The following is a 12237-nucleotide window of genomic DNA, read 5'->3' as shown; positions in this document are numbered from 1 at the left end:
GGATGTCGAACCTTCCAGTCGAAGTTGCGGATCCGTGCTTCTGTGATAGTTCCTATTGCTTCCGCTTCGACCCATTTTGTGAAGTAATCAATAGAAACAAGTAAAAACCTTACCTGTCCTTTTCCCAAGGGCAAAGGGCCGATGATATTAATTCCCCACTACGCGAATGGCCATGGGGAGGCTATCGTCGTCAGTTTCTCTGCCGATAGTCGTTGGACATTCCCGAACCTCTGACACTATCACACTTCTTGACGAGATCCACTGCGTCCACCTGCATGGTTGGCCACAAATAACTTGTGCGAATGACTTTGCTTACCAGGGATCCAGGGCCAGCATGGTTTACACAAATTCCTTCGTGGACTTCTTCAAGGATGTACTTGGCTTCTTTTTCGTCGACACACTTCAAGTAAGGCATGGAGAAGCCCCTCTTGTATAAAGTGTCATTCAGGATCGTAAATCTGGCTGCCCTCTTTTAATCTTCTTGGCTTCCATGGCATCGTAAGGGAGGTGCCCGTCTTGGATAAAGGATACGATCGGCGTCATCCAGCTGTTTGCACTTTAGATTGCGAGTGTTGGAACTTCTTCAATGCTGGGCTGTTTCTGAACCTCCATGTTTAATTCTGTGCTCGTCGATCCTTCTTCTGACGAGGCCATCTTCGCGATCTCGTCTGCTGCGATATTTTGGCCCTTTGGGATCTGAACGAACTGCAATATATCGAACTCCCAGGCTAGATGTTTTGTCAGCTTAAGGTACTTCTGCATTCTTTCCTCCTTTTGCATCATACTCTTCTCTGATTTTCCCTATTACCAATTTCGAGTCGCTCTGGATGAGCAGGTTCTTAGCCCCAAGCGCTTTCCCGAGTCTTAGTCTCGTCAGTATTCCTTCATACTCGGCCTCGTTATTGGTTGCTAGAAACTTTAGCTGAACCCCGTATCTGAGTTTTTCTTCTCCAGGGGTGTTTATAATGACCCCTACTCCCCCCCTTTTTCTAGCTGACGAACCATCGGTCTGGATTGTCCACAGTTCGGTCTCATGGTCGGGGCTGTCATCTTCTGGGAGGGTGAATTCCGCAATGAAGTCAACCAGAGCTTGCGCTTTGATGGCTGTTCTGGGGTGGTACTCGATGTCGAACTGGGTGAGCTCGATTGCCTACTGAACCATTCTCCCTGTTGCCTCAGGTTTGTTCATGGACTTCCTGATGGGCTGGTCCGTCATTACCACAATAGGGTTCGCCTCAAAATACGGACGCAACTTGCGTGAAGATACTATTAAGGCGAACGCGATCTTTTCAATCTTAGGGTACCGCGCTTCTGCTCCTTGAAGGGCTTGGCTGACGTAATAGACTGGTAGTTGCTTTTTGTCCTCTTCTCGAATCAGGGATGCACTTATGGCTGTGACCGACGTTGCCAGGTACAAATAGAGATTCTCTCCCTTCTTAGGTGGACTTAGGAGAGGTGGATTGCTTAGGTAACGTTTAAGTTCTTGAAATGATGCCTCACATTCTTCAGTCCATGCAAAAGCTTGCTTCAATGTCTTGAAGAAGGGTAGGCATTTATCCGTCGCTCTAGAGACGAACTTGTTGAGGGTTGCAATTCTTCCCGTCAGTTTTTGGACTTCTTTGACAGTCTTAGGTGATGTCATGTCTAGGATGGCTCAGACTTTCTCCAGGCTGGCCTCTATACCTCTTTGGGATACCATGAATCCCAAGAACTGTCCTGAGGCTACGCCGAAGACACACTTCCTAGGATTCAGCTTCATCCGGTATTCTTTAAGGGTGGCAAGTGTCTCTTTCAAGTCCTCCAGATGTGTCAGTTCCTCCTTACTTTTGACGAGCATATCGTCCACGTACACCTCCATGTTCCTGCCAATTTGCTTACTGAACATCTTGTTTACTAGCCTTTGGTACGTTGCTCCTGCATTCTTCAGTCCAAAGGGCATTACCCGATAACAATAGAGCCCTTGACTTGTGACGAAAGTAGTTTTTTCTTGGTCTTCCTCAGCCATCTTTATTTGGTTGTATCCTGAAAAAGTGTCCATGAACGTTAGTAGCTTATGCCCGGCCGTAGAATCCACCAGTTGGTCTATCCTCGGCAGAGGGAAAGTGTCCTTCGGGCAAGCCTTGTTCAGGTCCGTGAAATCCACACACATTCTCCATTTCCCATTTGATTTCTTCACCAGTACGATGTTGGCCAGCCACTTAGGATAGTAAACCTCCCGGATGAAACTTGCTTGCAATAGCTTGGTGACTTCATCAGTGATCGCTTGGTTTTGTTCAGGGGCAAAGACTCGCCGTTTTTGTTGGACAAGATTTCTCCTAGGATCCACGTTCAGCTTGTGTTGGATAACTTCAGGTGATATACCGGGCATATCCTCGTGACTCCACGCAAAGACATCCAGGTTTTCCTTAAGGAATTGAATGAATTTTGTCCTCACCTTGGGGCTTAAAGTTGCTCCTATCCTCATCATCTTGGCCACCTCTCCTTCAACAAGTTCTATGGCTTCCAAAGCTTCTACTTTGTCTTCTTTTTCTTCCTCAACTATCCACGTGTGATTTTCCTTCGCAGCCAGCACAGCTTGGTAGCATTCCCTGGCCAAGACTTGATCCCTTTTCACCTCACCGACACCGTCCTCCGTTGGGAATTTCACCTTCAGGCAGTAGGTGGACGTAGCCGCCTTCCACTGGTTAAGCGTAGGCCTTCCAATGATCACATTATAAGAGGAGGGGCAATCTACCACCAGAAATTCCAATTGACGGGTCAGTTGCCTCGGGGTAGGTCCCTTCCGTGACTTTTAGCATCACTATGCTCTTGGGGTATACCCTGTCCCCGCTAAAGTTGACAAGGGGGGAGTCAAATGGGCGTGGTCTCCCAGAACTTCAATTGTTGGAAGGCCGGCAAGTACATGATGTCCGCGGAGCTATCGTTATCTACAAGGACCCTCTTGGTATTGAACCCTTCAATCGTGAGCGTTATAACCAAGGGGTCATTATGTGGCTGCTTCACTCCCCTAGCATCTTCTTCGTTGAAAGACATGTCCTGGTTTGTTCGTCTCTATTTGAACAGGATACTATATGGACGCTATTCACTTGTCTCTGGCATGCCTTTTTGAGGGATTTGTATGACACCTCTGCGAGTGGCCCCCCTGCGATCGTGCTTATCTCCCCGATCACATCTTGGGGCGGTTGGGACGGATGATTCTCACTTTTCGACGAGGATTCGCGTTGGCTCTTATTGCCATCCTTGAACCTGCTGGACTCTCCCTTCTTCATATACTTCTGTAGTTTCCCTTTTTGTATCAACTCCTCTCTTTGTCATTTTAGGTCTCGGCAATCCTCCGTGTAGTGGCCGTGATCCTTGTGGAACCGGCAGTATTTGTTCTTATCACGCACGTTAGGGGACGAATGTAAAGGTCTTGGCCACTGGAGGTAGTGTTGATCCTGAATCTGCGTCAAAATTTTGTCAACAGGCATAATTAGAGGGGTGAATTTTACCGTCCGTGGAGCTTTTTCATCCTTCTGTTTATATCCGTCACTGATCTGACGGCTAGGGCGTTCCCTCTTTTGCCCCCTGCGGTCGTCCTCCTTTCTTCCCTCTTTCGCCGATTTTCCTTTGTCATTTATAGCTGCTAATGCATCCTTTGCGTTCATGTACTTTTGTGCCTTTAGGAGCATTTCTGCCATCGTCTTGGGTGGATTCTTTGCCAGTGAGATCACTAGGTCTCTAGACTTCAGCCCCACTTTAAAGTTCATCAGTTGTACTTTGTCGTCAGCGTCGTCCACTTCTAGGGTTTCTTGGGTGAAGCGTTTCACGTACGACTGCAGGGTCTCTTTCTCCCCTTGCTTAATGGTGAGTAGGTGGTCTGCGGGTCTTTTAGAACGTTGCCCTCCAATGAAATGGCGCAGAAAGGCACTACTTAATTGCTTGAAGCTGTCAATGGACGAAGTGGGCAGTTTGGTAAACCATTCCCTGGCAACTCCTTTAAGTGTGGTGGGGAAGAAACGACACATTATTTCGTCAGGGGGCTGTTGGAGGCCCAACGTCATTTTGAAGGTATTAAGATGATCCTGGAGGTCTTTAAGTCCGTCAAAAGGCTCAAGCTGAGGCAACCAAAACTTCGCCGGAACTGGTCGTTCCAAGACGGCCACGGTAAAGGGAGAATCCGTCGCCCTGACCATTCTATCCAAGCTTTGATCTGTCTTTTCCTTAATGGCATTTCTCAATTCGTCCATCTCTTTCCTCATTTCTTGGAGAAGATCAGAATGTTGTTCGTCTGGAGTAATAGTCCCTCGTCTGTTGCTTCTCCTATGGCTATCTCCTTCATCCTCCTGGACAGCTTTGGACCGATTCTCTTCCTGCTGGAGTCTTTGTCTCATTTCCTGATTCTGCCTAGTGAGTTCCTCAACAGTGGCCGTAAGAGCTTGGACTTGTTGAGCCAAAGCCTCTGAATCTTGGTTGGATTCCATCTGGTTACCAAAGTTGGTAGAAACTATGTTTTCGAATCGTAGTACGAAAATATCATTCCCACAAACAGTGCCAAACTGATGAAACTCAGATTCGTCAGTTACAGTGAGTGCGTCCAGATGAAGTCGAACTTTAGCTTCAGCTGCGGCGGAACCGATGAAGTTGATTCCCTAGTGTGGTCATCGGTGTGGTGCCTGCCACAACGTCTTTGATGCCAAATTTATATAATGAGAGAGTTTAAACAATGCAATAAAATAGCAAGAAAATATTTCTTGGTGTGTGTTCTTCTACCTCTTTCTGGCGCTTGTGAGGGGTTTATATATGTTCTTTACAATCCCTAGCCGTTGTGGTAGTTATTGGGGCTTTAATGCCTTGCTTGGTGACGTCTCATGCTCTGTAATGTGGACATTAATAGGTGTTTAACGGTTTGTACAGCTATTTTGTAGCCGTTTGGGATATTATTGCTTGCATTAAAGGGTTTGGTTGTCTTCGTCTCTGATGTGGGTATTTGAGACAAGCTCGTCTCTCGGACCGGCTTTATCTACGACTCTGATTTTGTCCATGGGAGGTAAATTCGTCAATCCCATCAGTGGCGACTTGATTTACTCAATTCAAGTCACATACTAGAGGCTCATTTCACCCTCACTTCACAAGCACTCGAGCTTAAAGCCCTACCCTAAGAGGCACAAGCATTGTTGCGATGGGTGGTAGGCCGCCACAAGGCGTCGACACTTGTTATCAAAATAATGTATTTTTATTTTGTTTGAACAAGGACATAAAATAGAATCTATGATTCAAGTAAATGTCTCATTCTCATTTCAACAACAAAGCCTCAAAAACATGTAACTCTCAAACAAAACTTTTTTTGTTTTGTTTTTGTTTTTGTTTTTTGAAAATAAAAGACATAATGGAAGAAAAGAAGGAAACGCAACAAGCATGCAAGAGATGAATATCCCACCCCCAACCTAAATCTAACATTGACCTCAATGTTTTGAAGAAAAGAAAAAAAGGCATGCTGAAAAGAGGTTTAGAGAGCACTTGAAAATTTTCAAAGGAGCTTCCAAAGTCAACTTCCTGCAAACATGTGAGTTTCACAAAAAAGAAAAAAAAAGAAAAAAAAAATGACAGAATTGCAAGATACACTCACAAAAGTTTAGTCACCTAGGTAGACGGGATCCTCCAAAGGAATGGTTTCTTCCTCGGGTACAAATCCTCCTAAGGCTCCATTTACCTTGAGAATTCTACCATCCCCAGGGTCCTCAACCTCAATAGCTCCATTCTCAAACACTTGCTTCACAACATATGGGCCATCCCATCTAGTTTGGAGTTTTTTAGGATGCCTGTGGAGCCTAGAGTCAGACAAATATTCGTTTTGAAAAGGTTCAAAAATTTTCCTCAAAATTCTTTTGTCATGAAATACTTTAATTTTTTCTTTGTAGATTTTAGAGCTATCATATGCATCATTTTGAAGCTCCTCCAATTCATTCATTTGTAATTTCCTTACTTGGCTTACTTCATTCAAATCAAAGTTCAAGGACTTAGTAGCCCAATATGCTTTATGCTCTAATTCCACAGGCAAATGACAATGTTTTCCATAAACAAGACGGTAATGGGACATGCCAATAGGAGATTTAAAAGCTATTCGGTAAGCCCAAAGTGCTTCATTAAGTCGTAAAGACGAATCTTTGAGATCCGGGTTTACTGTTTTATCCAAAATTTGTTTTATCTCCCTATTAGCAAGTTCTGTTTTCCAATTTTTTTTTTTGGTATGGTAAAGAGTTGATAATTTATGAACCACACCATATTTCTTCATGAGGGCTTCAAATGGTCTATTACAAAAATGAGTTCCTTGATCACTAATGATGGCACGTGGTGTTCCAAACCTAGACAGCGTATTTTCTTTCAAAAATTTTACCATTGTCCTATGGTAATTTTTCTTACAAGCCACAGCCTCAACCCACTTAGATCCATAATCTACAGCCACCAAAATGAATAGATATCCAAAAGAGGGGGGAAAAGGTCCCATGAAATCAATACCCCAAAAATAAAAAATTTCAATCACAATTATGGGATATAAGGGCATCGTGTTACGGCGAGAAATTGCCCCCAGCTTTTGGCATCTATCACAACTCCGGCAATAATCATTAGTGTCTTTGAATAGGCCAATAAAATCCACACTGCAAAATCTTTGTAGCAGTTTTCTTTATTGAAAAATGGCCTCCACATGCTTATGAGTGACAAAAATCCATGACATTAACAATTCATCATTTGGGACACATCTTCTCAAAATTTGGTCAGGGAAATTCTTGAAAAGATCAGGGTCATCCCAATAAAAATTATGTATCTCAAATAAAAATTTTCGCTTGTCTTGTGCGCTCCACTCCAATGGAATTTCCCTTGTTGCCAAATAGTTGACAATATGTGCACACTAAGGCAAATTTGTAATGGAGAACATATGCTCATCAGGAAATTCGTCATGGATAGGTAAGGACTCCATTGATTCTTCAAACACAAGCCTTGAAAGATGGTCACCACTGCATTCTCCACTCCTTTCTTATCCTTGATTATAAGATCAAATTCCTGCAATAATAAAATCCACCCGATTGGTCTTGCTTTAGCATCCTTTTTTGTGAGAAGGTACTTAAGTGCTGCATGGTCAGTGAAAATCACAATAGGCGAACCAATTAAGTATGCACAAAATTTATCCAAAGCAAATACAATTGCAAGCAATTGCTTTTCCGTGGTGGAGTAATTCATTTGAGCACCATTAAGAGTCTGACTTGCACAATATATCACACAAGGATCATTGTCTCTCCTTTGGCCCAACACAGCCCCTACAGCATAATCACTCGCATCACACATAATTTCTAAAGGAAGACTCCAGTCAAGTGGTTGCATTATAGGAGAAGATGTAAGCATCCAATAGGCTTATTAAAAGCTTTTGGATTTGTCTACCTCTATCCCTTTAGATGAAACAATATGGTCTAGGACAATTCTAGAAGATACCACGAAATGACACTTCTTCCAATTTAAAACAAGGTTCTTTGCCTCACACCTAGCCAACACTTTACCTAAATTCTATAAACAACCATCAAAAGAGTCTCCAAAGACTGAAAGTTCATCCATGAACACTTCCATAAAATCTCCAATCATGTCACTAAAAATTCTCATCATACATCTTTGAAAAGTGGCTGGAGCATTGCAAAGTCCAAGCGGGATGCAGCAAAATGCTAGGTGCCAAATGGACAAGTGAAAGCAAGGAAGTCAATACCGTACCGGAGGCTGTACCGGTTTGGCCACTGGTACAATATATTTCGGATACCGATCAATACCGGTGTACCGTTTCGGGTTTACCGCTATTTTTTATACACACACACACACACACACACACCAAAATCTCTAGAACCATGTTTATAAGCATATAATATTTCACTTATATTATAGTAAATATAAAAGTTTATCATAAAACATTACCTCAATTCAGAACAAATTATTCATAGTTTGACTTTAGTATCAATTAAAAGGAAAAAAAACACAATATAAAAAATAGAAAGCTTAGTTGTTCATTGCATACTAAAAAAACAAATAATACTAATAATTTAATGTAAATAAGTTACCATTATGCCCTTACAAAAATTCAAAAATTACAAAACTAAAAAAAAAAAAAAAAAAAAGCTTTTTTCTGTACCGGCCGGTACGCCCGGTACCGGCCGGTATTGCCTGAAATTGGCCGGTACGGCCGGTACGCGGCCGGTATGTTTTTCCGGTACAAAATAAAAGTATACCGGTACCGGTGCACTGGCCGGTACGGCCGGTATCGGTAACCTTGAGTGAAAGTGGTCTTATCTTGGTCCTCTAAATCAATTTCAATTTGGTAATAGTTAGAATAACCATCTAAAAAACAATAAAATTCATGACCAACCACTCTCTCCAAGATTTGATCATTAAAAGGCAATGGAAAGTGGTCTTTTTTAGTGGCTACGTTCAATTTTTTGTAATCTATACACATACGCCACCCAATCACGAGTTTGGTAGGCATTGATTCATTCTTTTCATTCTTTACAACTATAACTCTAGACTTCTTTGTGTTAGGTTCTAAGTATTTAGGAACTAATGTATTAGAACTCTAATATGTATTGTTGGCAAACCATGATCAAAACAGGTGTTTAGTCTTGTTTTAGACTTGCTCAAAGTATATCATTTATGTAAAGTTGGAATTGAGTTAACTGCAGAATTACCGTGCAAGTTTGCCTGGCTCGATCGATCGAGAATTAGACTCGACCGATCGAAAGTTGTGCAGATTGTTTTTTTTTTGCAGATTTTTCCAACTCAGCCCAAGCCCATTAAGGATTAGGGTTTCAGATCTACTTCTCCCACTATATAAAGGAAACCCTAAGCACATTTTTAAAGACTTCTAAGAGAGAGAAGAGTGTGCTTCTTTTTGCATCTAGGGTTTGTACCCAAAAACTCTCTAGAGTTTTTGTTGCTCATATTGCTGTTTGTATGAATCTCTTGTGAGATCTGAGAGGTGTTTGCCTTCACACAAACTTAGGATTATCAAGAAGGAGATTTCTTCGAGAACTTGATGATTGTTCAGTTGCTGCATTAAGAACTTAAAGATACACAAGCGAGAGTGCTTGTACTTGCTGGAGAATCCAAGAAAGAAGGAGTCCGTGGTCTCGGAGCTTGCACATGGTCGTGTCAGTAAGTTTCTACTGGTGGGTAGCAATAGGATGTTAGTGGTCTAAGTCGCTATTGTACAATTTCGATTCTTTCATAGTGGATTCAGGTTTACCTTGAGGATAGCTAGGTTAAATCCTCCCCAGGTTTTTTACCGGTTTGGTTTTCCTGGGTCATCATATCTTTGTGTTTTTATATTCCGTACTTTACATTGATATGATTATACGATTGTGTTAACCTAGATCTGGAATTTGGACTAAGTAATAACTTGGCTTGTTAACTAGGTTAATCCAATTGTGGTTTAAGGGGTCTAAATAAACTCAACACTTTGGAACCACTTGTGTAGACTAACCCATTTACTATTAGCAATTGGGTAAATAATACCTGCATCCCATAATTTTAAAATCTCATTTTTAACAACTTCTTTCTCAGTATGTTGGTCGATGTTCCCCCTATTGTAAATAATACCTTCTTAGTTTTCTAATAAAAATTTTCTGTCGTTTCTTCGCTCAAAAAACTTACCTTCCCAGTTCTACAGTTAATTCATAAGTAATAACAAGAAGAAATGTATCACCTGGTTCGAGGAATGCATATTTTAAACCACATGACAATTGTTTTAGCTCCAACTTTGGTACCTCAACACTAGGAGGAGGAGGTTTTGTATTTCTTTCAGGCAACTCCTTAAAGCGTGGTTTCCACCCATTCATTTCCATATTCTATGATTCATCAATCAAAGAGCAAACATCAGCAACCTTAGAATTAATGGAGGAATCAAGATAGTAAGAATTTACGAGACAAGACTCAAGAGGGTTAGAAAAATATGTATCATTAAATTCTTCTTACACAATAGCATTTAGCCAATTCACAGTTTCACACTCTTCATCCCCCATTATTTGCTTGCTAATATTGAAGATGTTCACTTACAATGTCATGTTGCCAAAAGTAAGCTTCATGAGTCCATTCCTACAATTTATGAAGGCATTAGTAGTAGCTAAAAATGGACGTCCAAGAATGACAAGAATATTAGAATTTGCATGCACAACAGATTGTGTTTCCGAAATTAGAAAATCAATAGGACAATACAATTTATCAATTTGGACTAACACATCTTCTATCACCCCTCTTGGTCTTTTTAAAGACCAGTCAGCTAATTCCAAATCTAACTGTGCTTGTTCAATATCATGGTCCCCAATAATACATGAAATAGTGGGACATCCAGGATCTTTGTATTTGGGAGGGGTCTTGTGTTGAATTAAAGAACTTACATGCTCTATTAGAAAAGCTGTCTTCTTGACATTTTGCCTCCTTTCCATTGTGCAGAAATCCTTAACTACCTTGGCATATGATGGTATTTGCTTAATGACATGCAATAATGGAAGATTAATTTTTACTTGCCTATGGTTTTCTAGAATTTCAGGGCTAGAATCCAATTTCCTTGAAGATTTTAAAGCTTGAGGAAAGGGTATAGCAACTGGTCTCTTAGCAACTCATGTCTAATTCCTTAGCCTCCTGAGTCGCCATTGGAATATCTACATTTTTTCCACTTCGAGTAATAATAGCATTGGCTTGCTCAAGATGTGAATTATTCATTTTAGAACATTGAGCCATATGTTGACCTTGAGTATTTTGAGGTTGGGATGGGAATTACCCTTTCTCATTTATAGTTAAAGAATAAGTCAACTTAGAAATATGACTCTTTATCTCCCTATTATTTTCAGCAAGTTGGGTGAGCAATGTATCATGCTTTTGATTTATCTTACTTTGAGCCTCTATGAATGCATGAATGGCGTTCTCAAGTGAATTAGATGGATGTGAATATGATGCATGTGGTGTAGGAAGTGATTGAGAAAAATTCCTTTGTGGCATCTATGATTGTGGTGAAGAGCGAGTCTCATTTTTCCAACTAAAGTTAGGATGATTCTGCCAAGTTGCATTATAAGTCTTAGAGTAGGGTGAATAAGGTTTATTATAATTACCAATGGCCCCGCATTGTTCTTCATACACTCCCATCATACTAGGCAAGATTGGGCAATGCTTGATGGGATGCCCAATATATGTTATGGCAAATTTTTCACTCTTCATGAATCTCACTTTGATAAACTTTTTTGTTGCCAACAACCCCTTTCGATTTTAAAGCATCTATCTCTCTTGTGAAACCAGCAATTTGGGCTTTCAAATTATCTTCCTCATTCATTTGGTAAATTCCCCCACTAGAAAGAGTGGAGGCATTGGGTCTAGACCGATTGGTACTCTCAACCCTATTGGGTCCAATCCAAGTGTGGGCTTTCTCCGCTAGGTTATTCAAATACTCTATGGTCTCATTGGGATCTTTTTGCAAAAATTCCCCATTGCACATTATCTCAAAAAATTGACGCTTTCTATTGGTTAGTCCCTCATAAAAATAGCTCACAATGCGCCAACTCTCATAACCATGGTGTAGACACAAATTCAAAAGGTCTTTAAATCTTTCCCAAGCTTGGTACAAAGTCTCGCTTTTTTTTTTGAGTGCAAAATTTGAAATTTGTCTTTTGAGAGCATTCGTTTTATGTTCAGGAAAAATTTTCTTGAAAAATTTGTGTGTTATCTCACCCCATATTCCAATCGACCTAGGACTCAATGAATACAACCAACTTTTTGCTCTCTCTTTCAAGGAAAAAGGAAAAAAACTTTAGTTTAATTATATCTATTGCTCCTACTTGATTATGGAAGGTAGCCACCACCTCTTCAGATTCTCTAATGTGCACATAAGGGTTCTCATTCTCCATACCATGAAAAGTGGGGAGAAGTGAAATCATTCCTAGTTTAAAATCAAATTGTTGCACATAATTGATGTTGTCCAATTTTGTAACAGAAATTGTAGTATAGCTAAGGATGTCGTTCCATCGAGAAAAGAAAAACAAGAACATGTCAAAAACACCAATAATATATAGAAAAATATGATTAAAACTTTGGAAAAAATAAAGTTTGAAATTCAATAATTAAAATCACTAGGGCGTTAGGGTTTGTCCACCAATATTGTTAAGCATACACTACCAATCCAATTTAGTACACAATCGGGTAAGCAAACAAAAACTATCTGATTGGAAGATTTGTAAA

The 12237-nt window shown here is 40.7% G+C and overlaps 1 protein-coding gene and 1 pseudogene across 1 annotated transcript; both read right to left on the bottom strand.

Annotated features, from left to right (window-relative positions):
* Window positions 1-745: 745 nt before the first annotated feature.
* Window positions 746-1642, bottom strand: LOC142616909 (uncharacterized). The gene is made up of 2 exons (XM_075789661.1): window positions 1220-1642; window positions 746-1150 (listed from the first exon to the last, which is right to left on the bottom strand). The coding sequence occupies exons 1-2, from the start codon at window positions 1640-1642 to the stop codon at window positions 746-748; spliced, it is 828 nt and encodes a 275-aa protein (XP_075645776.1).
* Window positions 1643-1654: 12 nt separating this feature from the next.
* On the bottom strand, window positions 1655-11007 carry LOC142616908 (uncharacterized; annotated as a pseudogene).
* Between the last annotated feature and the right edge of the window lie 1230 nt (window positions 11008-12237).

Source organism: Castanea sativa, chromosome 11 (assembly GCF_040712315.1).
Source record: "Castanea sativa cultivar Marrone di Chiusa Pesio chromosome 11, ASM4071231v1".
Taxonomy (NCBI): Eukaryota; Viridiplantae; Streptophyta; class Magnoliopsida; order Fagales; family Fagaceae; genus Castanea; species Castanea sativa.
Note: the sequence above shows the minus strand (reverse complement) of the source record. Positions and strands in the feature narration are given on the sequence as shown.

What these genes read in the sequence shown, in the direction of transcription:
- LOC142616909 (XM_075789661.1), bottom strand. Translation starts at nt 1,642, where the DNA reads ATGACATCACCTAAGACTGTCAAAGAAGTCCAAAAACTGACGGGAAGA. An exon ending in TTGAGGCGAACCCTATTGTG is followed by an intron (nt 1,151 to 1,219) that starts GTAATGACGGAC and finishes ATGGTTCAGTAG; the next exon opens with GCAATCGAGCTCACCCAGTT.